The sequence below is a fragment of the Calliphora vicina genome, chromosome 5 (assembly GCF_958450345.1).
Source record: "Calliphora vicina chromosome 5, idCalVici1.1, whole genome shotgun sequence".
Lineage (NCBI taxonomy): Eukaryota > Metazoa > Arthropoda > Insecta > Diptera > Calliphoridae > Calliphora > Calliphora vicina.
The window spans coordinates 88,784,709-88,807,806 of NC_088784.1; the positions used below are offsets into that span (position 1 = coordinate 88,784,709).

Here is a 23,098-nt window from a genome sequence, read left to right on the forward strand (position 1 = left end):
ATAGAAATAAATAATAAATAAAAAAAGAAACCCTAAACATAAAATATTTGCTGACTGGCATAAATAATAAAATAAAAAATAAGCAATAATATTCAAGCAGGAAGGAATGTAAAAAAACATACTAAATATCCTGACAAATATAATAGAACAAAGTGTGCGTTTTCCTAACTGGTGTCAAACCCAATGTAACATCATCGTTCACATCATCGACACAATGTTTAAGGTTTTTTTTTATTTTACCTTCTGCTACCATGAAAATCCATCTAGTCAAATAAATCTGAAAAAACCTTTAAATAATTGCTTTGTCGCGTGAATGGCTATTTGCTGTTTTTCGGTTTGCAACATTTTTTGGATTCTTGGCAATTCCTGTTTTTAAATAAAGTTTTTATTTTTTGTTTGCTAAACAGCGCTTGTTTGAAGCCAAACCAACGAAAGGAAAAAAAACCAACCTACAAACAAGTACAAACGGTTTTTGGTGTGTGTATTTTTTTTGTAGCGAACAAACGGAAGTTGACATTTTTGTAAGCGGAAGTTTTATATGCCTGCCTTAAATAATATGGCACACAAAACGAGTTTTGATGGTAAGTTATCAATATCAATATATACGAATAATGTTTGTTATTTCATGTTATAAATTTCTTATTATTATTATTGCTGATATTTTTACAAGAATTTAGTATTTATTTAGTTTTGCTTGCCAAACAAGTCACTAAATAGTTTCAATAAAAGAATTTATGAAACGTTTCTTTTAAATTCATCCGCAGAAGAATATAATTTACAATCAATATGAGGGCAGTTATTTAGATTGGCAACGTACCCAATGTCTCTATATCATAAACATCATTTTCAGTAGCAACTAAGCTGGAAATTTTCAATCTAAAGATTTTTATGATGTCGTAGCTCTAATAAAGAAATTCGTAAAACAAAACTTTTACTTTTATAATACTGGTAACAAAAAGAACAATTTACGTTTTACGTCTTCTATTCATAAGTCACGGACTAGTCCATTTGAATCAGTTAGTTAGCTTATTGTGCAAACATGCTAAGTCCCTTTTCACTGACTTTAGAGGAGACACAAAAAACTTTCAAAACCCTTTGTTTTAAATATTTAGGAAATCTGATAATGCAATTACATATTTGTTATGATGTATAATGATTAATAATACACGGCAACAATTTTTTTTTAAAACAAAAAAATTTGCTATTTTCTCGTAGAAAATATATTTATACCCTACATCACCATAGTGGGGAGGGTATTATGCGTTTGTGCAGATGTTTGTAACTCCCAAAAATATTAGTCTAACACCCACCTTAAAGTATACCGATCGACTTAGAATCACTTTCTGAGTCGATTAAACGATGTCCGTCTGGCTGGTTGGCTGGTTGGCTGGCTGTCCATGTAAACGTTGTGCGCAGAGTACAGGTCGCAATTTTGAAGATATTTCGATCAAACTTGGAACATATTATTTTTTCGGCCCAAGGACCAAGCCTATTGAAACTGGCTGAAATCGGTCTATTATTTCACCTAGCCCCCATACAAATGTCCTTCCGAAATTGGACTTTATCGGTCATAAATGTTTATTTATAAATGTATCTCCACAAATTGCGCTCCAAATAAGTTTTATATATACAAAATGCATGTCACCAAATTTTGTTACGATTGGTCCATAATTAGTCATAGCTTCCATATAGACCGGCTTCCGAAAATCACTTTAACGTGAATAAGTCGCTAAAAAATGTTGGTATACACACAAAATTCAACATAGTAAACTTAAATCACACGATAGACATAAATCACGACCTAATTTCATGGTGATCGGTCCATAATTAGACATAGCCCCCATATAAGGCCCACTTCCGAAAATCACTCAAAAATATAAATTATTGAAATTTGAAAAGAAAAATGTTTTTGCTCTTTTACTTAGTGTAGGGTATTATATGGTCGGGCTTGACCTACCATAGGTGTGTGAATAATTTAATAATTTAAATAATGTTTAAAATGGAAAACAACGAGACGTGTAAGTACTTAATTTTTCTTTCCTAAATATTTGGAAACAATTTCCCTTTATATTAAAAATTAGAATTTTTAAATATAACCTTAAAGTAATTTCTTTTGATTACAAAACTTTAACTTATAGAAGCTTTTAAAAAAATGTTTAACGTTTGTTAAAGTTGAAATAAAAAGAAATAAATATTTTGAAATGTTGTGAATTTATTTCACTTTATTTCATACAGCGCATTTTTGCGCTTTAATTTTTTCTTAAATTTGTTGAAAATATACGAATTCTACCTATGGTCCAATTTTAGTATCAAACAGTAGAATACTTTAATAGTTATTAATTTCGCACGGAAAAAGTGATACTTTGAACTATAGTCTATCGGAATGAAATTTGCATCAATTATTTCTATTGGATAGTAATTCAGACACAATATTTCAACAAGATCGGTCGAGAATTCTCTCAAAATTTCACATTTTGGCCAAGCAGGTGTTTTTTATCCATGTAACTTATTACCTGTTGTTCTTAGCAAAATATGTCTCAAATAGTTTAGATAGCTCTTTCTTCAATCTTTCGAAACAAAAAAAAATATTTAAAAAATACAAAAATTTTAATATTTTTTTTTCCGAAATCAAAAACTTTTTTGACTTTTTTTCAAAATGGCCCCGTTTTTTCTTAAAGTAAAGCTTAGATATTTTCCTTGAAGACCTATTTGGTCGCTTAGTGGGATGCGAGTTCGGTATCTATTAAAATAAATGTTTTTTGACTTTTTTTCAAAATGGACCCTTTTTTAATTTTTGGTTTAAGCTCAAACAAAAGCTAAGATATTTTCCTTGAAGATGCGAATGGGATATTTATCAAAATAAATATTTTATAACTTAAAACATATAATTTTTGATTTTTTTTTCCAAAATCTAAATTTTTTCCAATATGGGCCCTTTTTTAAAATTTTTTTTTGCTAAAAAGAAAGCTTAGGTCTTTTCCTGATTTCGGAAAAAAAATATTAAATTTTTTTTATTTTTTAACCTTTATGTCAACGGCCATAGTAAAACGCATGCAAATATAATGATAAAATTGAAAGTATTTCAATTCTACGTTTTTACCCACCCTACTCCACATTTTTGATTACAGCGGGACCAAATATATCCCTATTTCTCCATTTTTCTTTTATTGGACTAACAACAAATGTATATGTCAAACAATAAAAGAGTTATTTAAAAATCGTGACTGTCTCCAAATTTAAATGTATTTGAATTTAAAAAAAATTTAAAAAGGCGATTTTTCGATAGTTTTTGGGAAAAAAGGATTTTTTTTATTTTTAAGTTATCTAAAAAATTTCAAAGATGATTTTTTGAAAAGCCTACTTTACACTAAATATTTTAAATGAAAATAAATATGTAAAATTAAAATTTAGGGCAAAAATTCTCTGATCACGTAGTCGATATCAAACTAAAGTAACCTATTTTAGATGGCCAAATATGTTCTTAATTATTTCGTAAAGGGTTCCCGCTCCTGGTGTTGATATATTATAGCAAAAAAACTAAAAAATCCCATTTTTGGGATTTTTCAAAACTTTTTTTGGGAATTACGGATTCCTGATTATATATTTCAAAATTTGTTTTTATTTTTCTATATATAATAAAGAAGTCTATATAACTGTAAAATTTCATTAAAAACTATTAATAAATAAAAAATAAATTTTAATTTAAAAAATTTTTATCTTTGCAAAAACAACCATTTTTTTCAAAAATCAATGAAAAGGAAGGGTAAAAACTGGTTATCATAAAATTTTTTAACCTTTTGTCTATTTCTAACAAAATAAAAAAATAATAATACAGAAATTCCAACAAACGAGTTAGATATTAGTATTTTTATGCTAACGGCAGCCATTCACCCCAGGTATGTTGCTGTTGACGTGCGTAAAGCAGTTCTACTGTTGACATAAAGGTTAAATATTTTTTTTCGACAGATGGAAGAATAAGCTATTTAAACATCGATTTCAAAAGTTGGTTCACTTGACATGAAATGCCCCATATATGAAAATTTGCAAATCAATGTTCAATCTATCAAAAAAAGAACATCATTAACAACTTAATTTTATGTATGTCAAACAAAAACAATTTTTTTGTGAAAATTAGCGAATTCACTTAATTGTGAATTAATTCGAAAATAATTAATCACTTTTTATGAATTTCAAATTTTCATGTTTTTTTAAAAACAAAAAAAATTAATTACTTTCACGTAAAAACATATGAGCGGATTCTTTTAATTGTGAATAAGTTTGAAAATAATAAATTTATATTTATGATCGATATCTTATTTTGTTCTCATTATATGTGGCATTGCGATAAAGTATAAATCGGAACAATTTCTGCCGTTTTAGATTTTTCATTATTTTTTCACAACAAAAAATTTGCTATTTTCACGTAAAAAATATATTATTTGCTTCAATTTGTTATTAAAACTCCTAAACGCATTATAAACGGCTTAAAGGCTACGTAAATCTCAACTTTTCTAAGTTTATTTAATAACATCGGACTAACCTTTTTTAGTTATTATTAATTATGTGGAAAAACGTCTAACAAAATTTATAATTTTAATTAAAAATTAAAAAAAATAAATCTCTCAATAGAATTGAAAAATTTTACCATTTTTGTGCTTTGGTAGCAATGGTGTATCAAGTCTCTGTAGTGGTTATTCAAGAATTTTTTTGCTGTTGAACTATGTAATCTTAGTAGAGAGGAAGTGCGTTGTTCACCTGTAAGACCCCTTTTGGGATTTAAAACATTTTCTAATTTCAGAATAACTTCTGAATTTGAGGGTGTTTCTGAAATTGTTAGAGACAATTTGTAGTGTACTCAGCAAGACCTATAACCCACGCTAGGCCGTTTTCCAAGTTTTTTTTCCATCGTAGCATTGTGTAATTATACAATTAAAAAAAAGTGGACTTAGCACGTTTGAACTTAGTATTGTGCATACCAAAGTGTTACAATCCGAAAAATCAAAGTAATTGTAAATGTTTTTTAAATAAATGTTTATGGATTGTTACTTACTCTAACATTTTCATTAAAATCTAAATTTTCATAAAAAGTGGTCATAGCACATTTGCTAACTAAACTAACGAATCTTAATAATACATATACCTACTAATACTTCATGCTCTTGTTTCTATTTTTATCTCTTTCAGATGCCTTGGATTACATATTCATTGCAAATGACAAAAATCCCAATACCTATGTCATATCATCAGCCGCCTATTCATCTGCCACAGCCGCCACAACAATAACGACATCATCTGGTCATGATGTCAGCAGTCGTATAACAAATACTCTAAGCGGCACTGCTGCTTTAACTGCTGCCACAATCACTGCCACAACTGCTATATTTGGTAGCAGTAATAGCAATGCATTTGCCTCTGATTCTCTTATAACAGCGGCATCAGCATCATCCGCATATTCCTCGCCATCAACGCTAATGTTGCCCTCATCCCCCGACAGCAGTATGTTTGCTAATGTAGCTGTAGATTTGGGCTCACTGTTAATCAATGACACCCTGTTAAATGATACTAGTCTGCTGGCAGATCTAGTCAATATAAGTGATGCCTATAGCAATGGCACGGCGAGTGGGAATATGACCAGCCCAGAAGATTTAGGGGAATTAATACGTATGGCTGCCACATCTGTTATATTGGGTCTTATGATATTGATAACCATTATAGGTAAGTGTTATGGTTAATAATTTATTAAGCATTTCAACAATAATATTGGGTTTTATTTTCATGTTAAAACTATAATTTAGTTATTGATTGTGTTAAAAACCAAAAAAAAAGGAAGCATTATAATTGTTCTTCAAATTATATGGTTTAAATATTCATACATATGTATTTATTTAAATACACCCTGGTATTTATATTTGTTAGTGTTTTTATGAATGTTTTTGTATACCCAGAGTGTATGGATTTATGCTTAAGTAAGTACACACAAGTGTTTTTATGTTTCTAGTCATTTGGAATAAAACTGTCAAGTAGACTACAATACTTACATACATAGCACTAAATTGGGTGTTATGGCTTTTTCTTTTCTATCTTTATACACATATGTATATGGTGTTGAATTTGAAAATTACTTATCTATATTATTCGTGCACTAGGGTGGCCCTTATTTTGCACTTTGTTTGGATTTTCGGTGCTCCCAAGGTTTCCATCATCCAAATGCTGAACAAACTATGGAATAACGTTTAGGTGTTGAACACTTTTTCTAAAGTTTCATGTTTGCGTCAAATAGAACATTGATTTAATTAAGTAGAATTCAAAACTAAAAAATTGCTCCATTTCATGAAATAAACCATCAACTATTCCCTAGTTTCATTCAAAAAATTTTATTTGAAAAGCAATCATTCATTATAAAATTAATTCATAATCTGAAGAAAGAAATAATTGTAATGAATTTTTTAATAAATATTTTCATAAATATTGCTTCGGAATTGCAATATCAATTTGAATTTAACGGTCTGTAACAACTGTTTGTAACAGGCTTCTATCAACAATGTTGATAACACGCTGTTATTAACATTGTCTATAAGTATGGCAACATTAACTGTGAAGCTCTAGGTGATCATTGTTGAAATAGAACATTCTAGTATTTACATTAGATTATTCACGAGACTTCTAAAACTAGTTGTTGTTTCAAGACATAGCTTTTTGAAAACAGACCTAAACCTTAGGTTTGTTTTCTCAATAACGCTTTTCCAAAAATTTTTAGTAACATAAAAATATAAATGAAAATCCTAAATTTTATTTAAAAACAACAAATATGAAAAAAATCATACTATTTAAGAAATTATTTATAAATGTTATAAATTGAAATCAATTGCCCAATTAACAATTGGTGTCGTAGTGTTGTAGCATTGTATGTCATAAATATTTTTCAAACAAATTTTTCGAAACAAAAACAAAACATTAATAAAAAAATACGACACACAACGATACAACGCTACGACACCAATTGTGAATTGGGCAAATGAATTCAAATCATACTACAATATTTATAAAGAAACTTTTATCTGCGCAATGAATTTAAATTCACTCATTGAATGAAAATATTTTTTATCATGCATTTTGTTTTTGATTTGTTTTTAATTATTTACAAATTCATCTATGAAGTCAGTCGATAAATTGTACTAAGCTCTTTTAAACAGATTTCAATTAAAAAAAACATTAATCATAGATAAATACACATACACACCGTTACAAAAGTATACATACGATCGACTTATTGGCCTTTTTTTTTTTGAACATCTATATAATTAAAAATACAAGGCCTTATAATAAACTATAATATAATAAACATAAACTTTAATATCTTTAGTTTTTCTAAAGCCTTTTGGGAAAAGGTTTCCTGATGATCTGGCCTAAGCAACCAGTGAAATTCGCGTAGGAACTAGCTTATCCCCCAACAATAAATTTATCATTAATTGGGAATTCAGCAAAATTCTTACCAAAAACCAAATATTTTTTTGTTGAACGGAGTTATCTTCCTGACATCCACAGTAGATAGACCAGCTAGGCCGTCCAAAAAAAGTCTGCCTATTGTCGCATTCCGAATCCCCTATAGAGCAAGGCAAAGACAGAGGAGATGTTCAACAGTTTCCTCCTCGTCTTCATCATGGCAACTTTTACAAAAGTCATTATATGGAGTATTTAGTCTCCTAGCATGAGCACCAATCAAGCAGTGCCCAGTCAGCACTGATATCAGAGCTCGCCGCCTAGCCCGTGAGAGACATTGACCTATGATGGTCAAGAATGGGCCAAGTGAGCCTCGATATCGAGCAATTTGTTAGATTAGACCATCTGAGCTGACAAGACTCAAATAATTTACGCTGCATGAATAATTTACACCAGAATATCGATCTTATCACCTGGTAGACGTGAGCCTCTTTTGGCGTAATCATTATTGTAGAGATTCGCAGGATTCTCTCAATCATCAATAGGTGGATTTACTTAGAGCCTTTCACCATACTAGTGCTCCATACATTAGTATGGGCTTTACTACCATTTCGTAGTACTAGGACTAATTCCCCAGGTCTTCCTAATGGCCCTTCTGCAGGCATAAATACCGATAGCAGCTTTGGACGCTCTCCCATGGATATTCGGGCTACAGGATAGCTTAGAGTTGAGAATAATTCATCAGTTGTTAGTCCAACAAATGAAAAATGGAGAAAATCGGGAAGTATTTGGACCCACTGTTATCAAAAAACGGGAGTAGAGTAGGTAAAAATGTTGAGATGTATTTGGAATTTGGTACAAATTCAAAACATAAGCTCGAAAACACTTCTTCTTAGCGCATCAGAATTTCGAGGAAATTTAGTTTTTGGTCACAAATTGGTTGTTTTCTGTTTTCTAATATATAACTTCAGATTGATTCTTAGGGTTGCAAATTAATGCGTAACTATCAATTTTATGTCTCTACACTAAAAACAAGTAAGAAAGTATGGTCGGTCAAGCCCGACCATATAATACCCTACACTAAGTAAAAGAGCAAAAACATTTTTCTTTTAAAATTTCAATAATTCATATTTTTGAGTGGTTTTCGGAAGTGGGCCTTATATGGGGGCTATGACCAATTATGGACCGATCACCATGAAATTAGGCCGTGTGATTTATGTCTATATTTACTAAATTAAAGTTTGTTACTATGTTAAAGTTTGTGTGTATACCAACATTTTTAAGCGATTTATGCACGTTAAAGTGATTTTCGGAAGCGGTTCTATATGGGAGCTATGACTAATTATGGACCGATCGTAACAAAATTTAGTGGCATAAATTTTGTATATATAAAAGTTATTTGGAGCGCAATTTGTGGAGATACATTTATAAATTAAACATTTATGACCGATAAAGTCCAATTTCGGAAGGACATTTGTATGGGGGCTAGGTGAAATAATGGACCGATTTCAGCCAGTTTCAATAGGCTTGGTCCTTGGGCCGAAAAAGTAATATGTACCAAATTTGATCGAAACATCTTCAAAATTGCGACCTGTACTCTGCGCACAAGGTTTACATGGACAGCCAGCCAGCCAGCCAGACGGACGGACGGACGGACATCGTTTAATCGACACTGAAAGTGATTCTAAGACGATCGGTATTCTTTAAGGTGGGTGTTAGACTAATATTTTTGGGCGTTACATACATCTGCACAAACGCATAATACCCTTCCCACTATGGTGGTGTAGGGTATAAATATAAATTGTATTAAAATGTTGTACACTACCAAACCGTGACTATTACAAAAAATATACTTTCTCCCTTAAGCTATGTATAGACGTTTATCAGATCTTATCAATTAAATTCCAAAGCTTTTTTTTTGGTAATACATTGTATCAAGAATATCAACTTCATAGTTCGTCTCAACATTTTTTGGTTTACTGCTCATAACTTTTAAACGCAATTAATTAAAATCCTGAGAATTTTCGAATTTGTCTAAGTTCCGTAATTTAGTAAATATTTGTTATTATCGATCAGTTTTGTGAGAGTTTATATCCAAGATATGGGTTACGTTGGTCCTTCGGAATGTTGATTTCAACCGAAATACGGACAGATGAGAGTCTTAAGATTCCAGAATTTATCTACTTTATTGGATTCCAACTCAATATTATAGAAATTACAGGCATAATATCGAGTTTACATACAAATTCCCTTACCACTCATGGTGATGTATATAAAATTACGCTCTGTAAGTGCTATCGTTACTCAAGCTGATTAGTTTAACCAAACACCGGCATCATTATAAATAATTGTGTATATACAGTTAGTTACGTTTTCTTTCCTTCTGCGACTTAGTAAATATTTTTCAATTTAAAATTTTCACTTAAAACACAGCGAAAAGAATATTGGATTACAAAGGGAAAAACAAGAAGCAACAAATTGGTTTTACATTAAGTAGCGCTTGAATTACATTGATTAAAGAGTTGCATGAAATTGACATGAGGTAGAGTATTAATTTCTTCCATCCAACAACATCCAGCAGATGTTGGTGTTTCTTTTATTTTCTCTACTTAAAATTAATGATACATATTGAATTATCAATGATATTCTCTCTCTATATGTATACGATGTATATTGGTTGGGTGTAGGTGTTTTTCTTGTTTGTAGATACAAGTATTTTATTTAATTTAAAAAAAAAGAAAACATACATTTCTTCAACATTTTTCTGCTGCTGTTGTTCAGCAGAAAGAAAAACATTTAATTTTTCATGTCATTGATGTAATTGATTTAAAGCCAAAGAGAATAAGAAAACATAAAATAAAATAAAATGTAATAATAATTAAAAATCCTTAACACATTTGCTTGAGTGTGGATCTGTGTGTGAGGCAATCTTTTGAAATCCTTCAAGCACATGACTGTTGGCAAATTATGTGGTAATTTTGCAATACAGTTTTTAATTGATTTTCAATTTGTTTCAAATTGAACTTTAAGCTTAAAATATAGGAAATGTTTTAAAACACTCTTAAATTTTTTTAATAACTATAAGTACGCTCTTATAGATTCTAAAATTATTTATTTATTTTAATGTGTTTTATCCTTTTGAATGTCATTCATGATTGTAATTGTTGATGTTTTTGTATTTTATTAATTTAACATTTTTCAACTTTTTCATCTTGATTAAATTTTAAATGATTCGAATTTACCACTCTCTGCTTCTATATATTGTTGTCATTGAATGTTTTATTTTATTACGTTTTTTTTGCTATTTGTTTTTGTAAAAATAAATTGATTTCATTAATTTTAGATACAACTTCAGGTTCAATTCAATCCATTTCATTACATTCTCTTTGCTTTTTCGATACTTGTGTTCGTATTTATTCAGTTGTTTTATATTGTCTTTGGTCTTGTTGAATTAAATGCGTGAATCAATTCACTGTGAGTACTAGAGAAAGAGAGAGAGAGAGTAAGTGAGAGAAATCTATAAAATTAAATTACAAATATACATAATCATTGAAAACCAGAGGGAAAACATTATAGGGCTTCACTCTGTAGGCCTTCTGCTTTCTCGCAGAAAATGTTCTGGAAGGAATTTGCTTCTCCTTCTTAAAAATTTCATGCATACATATTCAAAATAGCAATGTAAAATAAAGCCTAACAACCTAAACTTTTAACAATTTAAACATGATTGGTTTTGCAACTATTCCTATATGTTGTCTCTCTATAACACTGTGCCCACGCACAGTGGTATGAGAATAAAAAAAAGAGGGAAATAAATCTGTAACTTCTAAACCCTTACTCCGATTTGAATGAAATTTCACATGCGCAGAGAGAGTAAGTGTAGTCGAGTTTAAGTTTTGAATTGATCTCATGAGCCCACCAAGAGCGGGACCAGGGGTTCCCAAAGTAGGACACCTCGGGTATGTTCAATTTTTAAAATGATCCTATTTCTTCGTCTGTGTTCTGATTTTAAAAAAATATAGAATCTCTTAGGAGATATTCGTATTTGAAAATTTAATTTTTAACATTTTTACCCACCATACTCCAGTTTTTTGGTAACCACGGTTCCATCCCGATTTTATCCATTTTTCTTTTATAGGATTAACAATAGATGTACATATCAAATAAAGAAAGAAATGTTTAAAAATCATGACTGAGTAACAAAGTAACATGCATTTGAATTTAAAAAAATTAAAAAAGGTGATTTTTCGCAATTTTTTGGCGAAAAAAGTACTTTTATTCTTTTTAAGTTATCTAAAAAATTTCTAAGAGGATGTATAATGAATTTGTACTTTTTGAAAAGCTAACTTTACGTCAAATATTTTAAATGAAAAAAAATTTATACTTTTTGATACCTAGGGGACCAGGTCCATTCAAAAAATGCCTATTTTTTCTGTAAAATTCAACTTTAGGGCAAAAATTCTCAAATCCCATACACGATATCAAAATATGTATAGTAACCTATTTTAGATGGCCCAATATGTTCTTAATCATTTTGTAAAGGGTTCCGATAACCCCGCTCGTGGTATGGATATTATAGCCAAAAACCGAAAAAATACCATTTTTGGAATTTTTCAATAGTTTTTTTGGCAATTTCGGGATTCCTGATTATAAATTTCAAAAATTGTTTTTATTTTTCCATTTTCAATAAAAAAATCTATATAAATGTAAAATTTCATTAAAAAATATTCATAAATCAAAATTTTATTTCAATTTGAAATATTTTTATCTATGCAAAAACTCAATAAAAAGCATTTTTTGTCATATTTTTCAAAAAAGTATTCCATGAATTTTTTAATTCTCAAAAGTTATATACATTTTTGAAAAGTAGACAAAATCCTCTATCCATTGATATGTAACATGTCTACCTAGTGTTTTTTACGTGTCAACTAAATTAGGGAAAACTTAACAATTCGCTGAGAATTTACCTAGCACTGTTATTTACATTCATAAATATGGTGTTATGTAGGCAACATGCTTTTTTTATGAATTTCTATGTTAGTTAAATTATCTGCGAGTTATTAAGTTTTCCCTAATTTATTTGACACGTTAAGAACACAAGGTGGACATGCAGAAGCGACTATGCAAGTCCTTGGCTCCCAGTGTCACTTCGTCTAAAATTTCAATAAATTGGTTATGTGGCTGCATGTCCAATGCCTTTAAGAAGGCCTCTTTACTGCATATTTTTCCCGCTGGGAATAGATTATACAAACACTCACAATCGAATATACTTGATTGTGAGTAAAAGGGCGTACCCTTCAGTTCTTAAATTTGGCCTTGAATAATGCAAAATAAAGTCAATCGTTCAGACCCTGATAGCTTTGAGTGAGGACCACTGATCTAGAATCTGCTCCAAAGAATAACATTGGCCTTTCTTTTGCACTAAAAACTTAGAAAAATCAGTCCTACTACAAAAATTTTATAACCAAGGAGACCAGTTTCAATAGGCTTGGTCCTTGGGCCGAAAAAATAATATGTACTAAATTTGATCGAAATATCTTCAAAATTGCGACCTGTACTCTGCGCACAATGTTTACATGGACAGCCAGCCTACCGACCAGCCAGCCAGCCAGCCAGACGGACGGATATCGTTTAATCGACTCAGAATTTGATTCTAAGTCGATCGGTATACTTTAAGGTGGGTGTTAGACTAATATTTTTGGGCATTACAAACATCTACACAAACGCATTATACCCTCCCCACTATGATGGTGTAGGGTATAAATATTTATACAATTTTTAATTTACAAAGTACATTTTTTTGAACTTTTGCAAATATAAACCGATTTTAACAACTAATGTTTAATTTTTGTCTATATCAAATTGTCTTTAAAACATTGTCAAAAAAAAACAAGTAAGAGAGCTATATTCAGTTGTGCCGAATCTTATATACCCTTCACCAAATTCTACTTCATAATAAAAATTTTAAATATTTTTAGGTAAACAAAATTTATTTTTGTTCCAAAGATGTTTTTTTAATTGTTTGGAAAAAAAATTCCAAATTGTTTTTTAAAAAATTTTCTTTTTAAATTTTAAAATTTTAAAATTTTTTTTTTAAATTTAAATTTTTTTTTTTTAATTTTAAAAATTTATTTTTTGTTTTAATATTTAGCGAAAAAAAACTTTTGGTGAAAAAAAAAATCGGGTTAAAAATATTTTTTCCGATTTTGACCCATTGTAGGGCCAACTTACTTATATACATCGTTGCAAATAAATATCTATCATTAGATATCCATATTGCCTAGATTAAGGACTTAGTAATCCATAAACAGGTCAAAAATCAAGGTTGTCCTCGTTCTTTCCTTATATCTCAGCCATATGTAGACCGATTTTCTCGATTTTAAATAGCGGGGGATATTAAATTCCGGGGATATTGATGTATCAATCGTGTATATAAGTTATTTTGGGGCTTCGGGAAGTTGATTTCAATAGACAGTGAGACGGACATGGTTTAATCGACTTCGCTATCTATAAGGATCCAGAATATATATACTTTATAGGGTCTGAAAATTATATTGCGGAAATTACAAACAGAATGAAAAACTTATATATACGCTTCTCACGAAGGTTAAGGGTATAATAACTATTGATGAATTTGAAAAATTACGAAAAATAAATTCAAGATTAATTCTTTGCCTATTTATAATTTTTTTAAAATTTTGAAATCGGTTTCAAAATGTGTGAGTTAGAGGTACCAATGTACTACGACCTACCCTAAAACAGTGTTTCAAAATCTTTGAAAACGCTTTAGTATGACCTCTCCTAGGCAGTGTTGCCAGGAGCTGGCGAAAAAAGAAGCTATATTGGCTTCAAAAAAAGGCCAGAAAAAGCTTTAGAAAAAAAGCAAAAAAAAAGCTAAAATATTATAAATTAAGAATTTTGGTTTATATTTATTTTTAAATAAAAAATTAGAAAATATGTTCATAAAATTCATCTGCTTTATTTAAAGGAAGTACTAAAAAGTTAAATACTAGATTAACCATGTCAGAAAATGGACATTGTTGGTTCTATATTTGTCCATTTGTAGTTTAATATATTCTGCCCCTGAGCCTTAAGCTTCGTAATTTTATTAGCACTTTAAATTTTCACTATCAATATGACATAATATATATTTTTTTGGTTTTACTACTTTATTATCAACGGGAAAAAAATTGATTTTGCGTAGAGTTTTCATATGGTAATCTTTGTCGCAATTGCTCAATTAGTTTAATTTGTCGTATTATTTTTGTCATAATCTTCACTAATTAAAACGTTCTTTATTTTATATCTCATTCATCAAACTACTTAGTATGAAAAATGTGTCAAAAACATTAAACAATTTTCAATTGGCGACGATAATGGATCAAATTTCTTGAATTTTAAATCAGAAAACAGCAAATGATTTATTTACTTTTTGTACTTTGTGCAATACTGGTTTTAAAAAAAGATGGTACGCCAAATTATAATCAGTGTATTAATTACTTAAAAGTTTGGCTTTTTAGAATTGCTGGTTTGACGAAATTAAAACAAAATGGGTTTTAACTCGAAGCATAGATCCACAAGACGTTTAACGGCTATTGATCGCCATCGAGTATCACAAGCCTTCAAGAGTTTGTGGGGCTCTTGTCCATTATATAATGATGAATATAATGTGTAATAACAATTTTGTCTTGAAAGAGAATTTGCTAGACATTTAAGCTTTCAGATATAAAATACTCTATTTCATTTTGAACCACTTGATATTGGCAATTTTTATTTGTTCTTTTAATACTGCACAATTCTTAAGTATGTTGAAAAGCTAAATGAAAATCAGTAATGAGTTAATATGAAACTAGTTCACAAATATAAATTTTGCCTTTTTATTTACTCTTTAGTCTCGAAATTTTTAGCCTTTTTTAATTTCAAAAAAGGCTATTTTGAAATTAAGAAAAGGCTAGAAAAAAGCCACGAAGCTAAAACCAAAATTTCGAGGCTAAATAGTAAATAAAAAGGCTAAATTTAGCCTCAAAAAGGCTAAACTGGCAACACTGCTCCTAGGTCTACAATAATCATTAGGTCGCTTTTCAAATTCTGATAAAAAGTGTTATTTTTTAGCAGGGTGTTATTAAATAGTTTTGGATTCAAAGATATGAAGAACTATGTTCTACTTCCTTTGGAATATTACGGTTTCATGTCTTATTTAGAGTGTTTTCGGTAGATGCTCGCTTCAAACGAATCAGGTTCCCTGTGATGGTCTGGTGTGATTTGAGCAGCTCATATTTGCTCCCACTGAGCACCATGGCTATTTGCATTTGCTGTCACACTCTTACGCTTCGGGTTATTATAATGTATTAATTTTTCAACTCATGTAATAATTCGGTGCAATAATGATTTTCTTTTATAGCATTCAAGCAGCATTTCGGACATGCAAAATCGTCTTTCAAGGTTTCTTGGCTTCAATTCGTATGGTACTAATTGAATTAGAGTCAGTAAAAATGCCAATTTACTATATGATAGATTGTTTGGGAGGGGTATAAACTTCAGAACTGTTGGGTAGATATTTACAAACATTTGCTATATTTGCTTTCGTACTTATACACTTTTACTCAAGCACACGCAAACAAAACAAATAATTTGAAAGGAAAATACGAGCAAAAAGAGTATAAAACTAAAATATGTATAATAAAATTCAGCTACACAGCTTTTAATACAAATCTATATTATTTACAAAAAAGGACACATTTAATACAAACCAGAATCGAAAATATCGTATAAATAGAATTCATTATATGGACCACATGGTTAGGTGATACTTTCTTTATTTGTTTACATATCACCTCTGAAAATGTTTATATTCATTTTGCTATTCGTGTGGAAATAGCTGAAGATATTGGTAGTACTTAGTAGTATTTATGGTATAGAAAATTATTTTAATTATGTATATATGTAATATTTTAAAAAAATATATATATATAAGGACGAAGACGAAATCATTGGAGAAAGGCGATGAAGATAAGAAGGACAATTATAATTCGAAAGGTAAAGTTTACAACCAGTCAAAATATCCCAGTACATTCTATAATCATTTGCCCATACCCAGAGAAAAATATTGTTGTACACGACCACTGCAATCATTTCAATATGATTATATATTATTTTTCAATATTACGGTCACTGTAATTATGTAACTATGCAACTATAATACGGTTGCGGCAACTATAATATGATTACGGCAATTGTTATCAATATTTATGGATCATCTACAAGAAACTAATTTTGCTAAACCCTTCATCATGAGCAGAGAGGTTATATTCCAATATGTTTTCAATTTTATCTTAAAGTATTCTTTGGTGCTTTTTAATTAAAATTTCGTTAAATACTTAAAAATTCCATACTGCTAAAAAGGGTCAAAGTTCAACGTTAACTCAGCTACCGAAGTTTCTATTCATTTACTTCTAAACTCTTCTATTTCCTTTTACTTTAACAATTGCCCTTCCTGTGTTAACCTTTCATAGATATACATACAATTTATTCCTTCTTTTATTGGGTTTTTGTGTGACTGCAACCTTCTTCTGACTTTTCTTAAGTACATTTATTCATTCTTTACTTTTTTGTATTTGGTATTTTGCCATTAACAGAAAACTCTTCATTTTGGTGGTAGTGTTTTTGTTGATGTTGTAAGCAGTAAGTGCTTTTTATTTTTATTTGTAGAAAAGTGAGAATAAACTAATATATAAATATGTATTTAGTATAGGAGCATTAGACCTGCCCTTAAATAACACAAGACAACAGAATCGAAAAAATTTAAAGGCTTTTTAAAACACTACAAAATTTTATGTATTGTGGTTCCAGAAATACAAATATGGTCCAAATTTTGAATTCTATGGAGAGGTTCTTTTAAAAAATTAAGTGAAATTATAATTTTTTTTAGACGTTTCTCCACAAAATTAATGATAGCTCAAAAAGCGTCCAATGATATTAAAATGAACTTAGAAAAATTGACATTTACATTATCTTTAATCCGTTTATATATTGCGTTTCAATCGGCTTATTAGTTTCCGAGTTATAATAACAAATTGGATCAAAAAATATTTTTTTATGTGAAAATACCAAAATTTTTTGTTTTAAAAAAATCATGAAAAATCTAAAAAGGCAGAAATTGTTCAGATTAATTGATTCACTGCAAAGCCATATGTAGTAGAAATAAAATGAGCTATCGCTCATAAATATCGATTGATTACTTTCAAATTTATTCACAATTAAGTGAATTCGCTCATTTTCACAAAATTTTACTTTTTTGTTTGATATACATAAAATTGAGTAGTTAATGTTTTTCTTTCGATTAATTGAATTTTGAAAACTTTTTTCCATGCTATGAACAAAACTTCACATATAAATTGTGTTTTAATCGGCTCAGTAGTTTCGAAGTTATAATAAAAAATTTATGAAAAAAAAAACATTTTTTACGTGAAAATAGAAAATTTTATTTGTTTTAAAAAAATCATGAAAAATCGAAAAAGGCAGAAATTGTTCAGATTAATTGATTCATCGCAAAGCCATATATAATAGGAATAAAATGAGCTATCGAGCATAAAAATCTATTGATTACTTACAAATTTATTCACAATTAACTGAATTCGCTCATTATCCCAAATTTTAGTTTTTTGTTTGATATACATAAATTTGAGTAGTATTGTTCTTCTTTCGATTTATTCAATTATGAAGTGATTTTCCCCATGCTATTTACAAATTTTTAAATATATATTGCTTTTTAATCGACCAAGTAGTTTTGGAGTTATAATAACAAATTTAAGAAAAAACATATTTTTTACGTGAAAATAGAAAAATTTTTTGTTTTAAAAAATCATGAGCGGCAGAAATTGTTCAGATTTATTACTTTATCGCAAAACCACATGTAATAAGAACAAAAGGATATATCGACCATAAAAATCTATTGATTATTTTTGAATTTATTCACAATTAAGTGAATTCGCTCATTTTCACAAAATTTTAGTTTTTTGTTTTATATACATATAATAAAGAAGTGTTGTTCTTCTTTCGATTTACTGAATTATAAACTGATTTTCCCCATGCTATTTACACATTTTTATGTATATATTGCTTTTCAATCGACCCAGTAGTTTCGGAGTTAAAATAACAAATTTAAGAAAAAAATTTATTTTTTACATAAAAATAGAAAAATTTTTTGTTTTAAAAAATCATGAAAAATCAAAACGGCAGAAATTGTTCAGATTTATTTCTTTATTGCAAGGCCACATGTAATAGGAATAAAATAAAATTCCGGTCATAAATATCCATGTTTCGTTTTTGAAATTATTTACAATTAAGTGAATTCGCCCATTTTCTCAAAATTTTAATTTTTTGTTTGATATACATAAAATGGAGTAGTTAGTCTTCTTCTTTCGATTGATTGAATTTGGAAAACATTTTCCTCATGCTATTTAGAAATTTTAACATATATATTGCAGTATATAGCCCAGTAGTTTCGGAGTTATAATAACAAATTGAAGCAAAAAATATATTTTTTACTTAATAATAGCAATTTTTTTTGTTTTAAAAAAATCATGAAAAATCGAAAAGGACAGAAATTGTTTATATTTATTCCTTTATCGCCAAGCCACATATAATAGAAACAAAATGAGATATCGATCATAAATATCCGTATACTATTTTTGAATTTATTCACAATTAAGTGAATTCGCTCATTTTCAAAAAATTTTAGTTTTGTGTTTAAGTGTTTAAGTAGTATTGTTCTTCTTTCGATTTATTGAATTATAAAAAGATTTTCCCTATGCTATTTACAAATTTTCAAGCATAAATTGCTTTTCAATTGATTCAGTAGTTTCGGAGTTATTATAACAAATTTAAGAAAAAAAATAATTTTTTACGTGAAAATAGAAAAATTTTTATTTTAAATAATCATGAAAAATCGAAAGCACCAGAAATTGTTCATATTTATTACTCTATCGCAAAGCCACATGTAATAAAAACAAAATGAAATATCGGTCATTAAAATCTATTGATTTTTTATGAATTTATTCACAATTAAGTGAATTCGCTTATTTTCACAAAACGAGATATCGGCCATAAAAATCTATTGATTCGTTTCGAATTTATTCACAATTAAGTGAATTCGCTTATTCCATTATTTTGCGGAAGCGATAACAAAATTGGAGAAACGTTGTATATAGATCCCAAAAGAGACAATTTTTATGTATAAAAGAACCAAATAACTTCCATCTAAATGAAATCCTTTTTTTAAGGTCTGGTCTAAGCTACATACCTATTATATGTAGGTGTAAATATTTTTTTAATATGTCCTTGCTGTTGATTAAAGATGGCTTACCTTTTTACAAAATTAACTTACATTTTTTTTTCTTATTCAATGATTTTCTTACATTTACTGGGTTAGAATACGGAAAGGAAAACAAAAACCAGAAAACATTTTAACCCGGCCACATAATGTTGTATTAATTTGAAGAAAATAAAGTCACCAAAATTGTTTTTGTTTGGGTATTATTTTTCAATTTTAGGGGTTTTAAATTTAAGAAAAACATCAATGAAGTGCAAATAAGTGGTTGCTTACCATTCTATTGTTTATTATTTATTTTTTTGCTTTTCCTAAGCTCACAATAAGTTTCTGTTTTCGCAAACTTGTGAAGACCTTTTACACATGATACATTGTTGTGCCCACTTACACATAGACAGACAAACAGTGAGGACTCTTAGTTCAACTCATAATTTGATTTTTAGTACTTTATAGAAGAAAGTGCTTGTGTAAAGTGTAGAAAAATCACCACAAACTATACTTTTAGACAAACGCCTTCCTGCATTATTAAATTAAATAAATACAAACATATTTATTCAATTAACTTTAGTTTTTGTTTGTCCACACACAACGGCAGTTTTAAGTAAATAGTAGTATTAAATATTAATAAACATATTTAAGCGTTTACATAGTTTATTTTCTTATACATTTGTTGGGATCACGTATAAATATAATGGAAACAAATGATTTTCCACGACATTAACACATAATGTAATAATCCAGCTCATAATTTTCCTTTCACGAAACTAAATTGCCACATTTATTAGGCAATTTTATGTGACTTTCTTCGCAAACACACACAAATTACTAACACATATTTTGTATTTCCTTATGGCAAGGAAATAATTTTGTCACTCATATCTAAAGGACAAAAGAGAAGACAAAGAATCTGGAAAAGCATTAAGAACAGCAAAGTCAGTCATAAAAATTTACTGTATTTTTTTGGAATACATGCTAAAGTAAAAGAAAACCAAGTAAGAGTGTTGTCACCTTCAATATGTAACAATAATATATTTGTCTGATATAGGCCTTATATCGGTGGTAGGTTCAATTATGGACCGATTCTTACATAAGTTGGTAGAAAGATTAAGGTTCATATTAAACCTGTTTTGAGAAATCAAAACATTTTGTGACGGGGGCCTTTTATAGAGAGTAGGGACAGATGTAGCCATATTTTCGGCATACTTTATAGTATCATTTCGGAGTACTTAGAACTAATTTGTGCTAAACTATATCAGGATTGCTCGAACTTTATTATAGGGTAATATCTGTATTGGCACCGCTATCGCCCATTTGCAATACCAAACAAGAGAGTAACAACAGAGAGTAATTGTGGAAAACTTCGGCCACTACTTTCGTTTACTATCGTATTTTCAACAAACAGGCGGACTTTGCTAGATCGTCTTAGCATCTTATGAGAGCCTGAATGTATATACTTTTTGGTTCTATGACCAATATTTCTATATGTTACAAACGAAATATCCCTTCCCAAAATTATTATTTAAAACAAAAATTTTAAATACATATTTTTTTAAATATTTCCAATTTTTATACCCTACACCACCATAGTGGGGAGGGTAAAATGCGTTTGTGAGATGTTTGTAACGCCCAAAAATATTGGTCTAACACCCACCTTAAAGTATACCAATCGACTTAGAATCACTTTCTGAGTCGATTAAACAATGTCCGTCCGTCTGGCTGGCTGGTTGTCTGTCCTTGTGCGCAAAGTACAGATCGAAATTTTTAAAAAATATTTCTATCAAATTTGGTACATCTATCCATTATTTCACCTAGCCCCCACACAAATGTCCTCCCGAAATTGTTTAATCTATACTAGCATAACCCGGTGCACTTCGCTACCTCTACCCTAGTAAAATTAAAAAATTGAATTGAAATACGAAAATAACACATACAAAATTTGAGAATTTCTCAATTACAGTTCACTTGATAGTCGAAAATAACTAACTAATTTTGTATGGGAGATACCACTCCACTGCTCTGATCCCACCCATTTTTAAACCTTTTATGTAAATATCAAGCTTTACTTTAACTTTCCTTTATAAGAAAGGGGTCATTCCTACTAAGCCGATCATGCTTAGCTAAACTTCGAACAGGGATCAGGAATAAATTCGTTTTTAGCTAACCTCCTTAGAATGGTAATAAAGTGATTGATACAGAGTTTAAATTCTTTTAGAATTAAGTTCTCCAGATATTCAAAATTAATTATTTACTTTGCGCCATAACCACTAATGCAATCCCGACCATTTTCAGCCAATCTGTGTAAAATGGTAAGAGAGCTATGCGGACAAAGTTTGAAGAACCTTGCAATTATTACTTTGTATAGGAGGTGGCTCACATCCTTTTCCGACCTCTCCCATTTTGGGTGCTATGCCCTCTAATCTAATTCCATCTATATTCAGCTTAACTCCGCACAGTTATAAGAAATTAATTCGCTAAAAGTTTAAACACTTTTACAATTATAGTTCTACAGATATTCGAAATTAATTATATACTTTGTATAGGGTGTGCCACGCCCACTATTCCAATAAAAGAGCCATTTAGACTAAGTTTTGAAGAATCTTGCAATTATATTTCACAAAATATTTAGAAATAACCATTTACTTTGTATGGGAGGCGACTCACCATTTTTTCCAACCCGTGCCATTTTTCATTAAACTTCATGCAGTGATAAACCGTTGAAAATCGTCACAATTATAAAATAACTATTTACTTATCTACAATTACATATTTACCCCCATATGCATAAACAGTTTTTGATAAATTTAAAAATTGTTTATGCATATGGGAGTTAGAAAATAAAAAAAACACCTTCAAAATATATTTATTAAAGCGAATTTAAATTACTAAATTCTTCTTCTTTGTTTTCTATAACAACTCTCACTTAAAACAGAGCGAAATCAATACTGTTTAATTGTTTCTTCTATTTATTTAAAACAACAAATTGAACCAACACACAATACTTTGTTTACTTTTCAGCTTAAGGTTCACATGTACACGTTTTTGCATATGTGTTAGTAACATCTTTAAACTCTTATAACTCCTACAAAACTGAACTGATTTCAATAAAATGTATAATGTGAGAGTAAAAGGGGTCTAAAGAAATCGACTTGCCTATTAATATTATGATATGTATCTCCACAAATTTCGCTCCAAATAAGTTTTATATATACAAAATTCATGTCACCAAATTTTGTTACGATCGGTCCATAATTAGTCATAGCTCCCATATAGACCCGCTTCCAAAAATCACTATAACGTGCATAAACCTCTTAAAAATGTTTGTATACACACAAA

General features: G+C 29.4%; 1 protein-coding gene across 1 annotated transcript in view; it reads left to right on the top strand.

Moving 5' to 3' along the window:
* The first annotated feature begins 485 nt into the window (after nucleotides 1–485).
* The window catches only part of LOC135961448 (5-hydroxytryptamine receptor 2A-like), a 158,896-nt gene continuing 136,283 nt past the window's right edge, over nucleotides 486–23,098 (top strand). Inside the window, exons 1-2 of the mRNA XM_065512948.1 lie at nucleotides 486–581; nucleotides 5,185–5,715. Coding sequence (XP_065369020.1) covers nucleotides 539–581; nucleotides 5,185–5,715 — 574 coding nt within the window. The 5' untranslated portion in view covers nucleotides 486–538. The remainder of the gene's footprint in view (nucleotides 582–5,184; nucleotides 5,716–23,098) is intronic.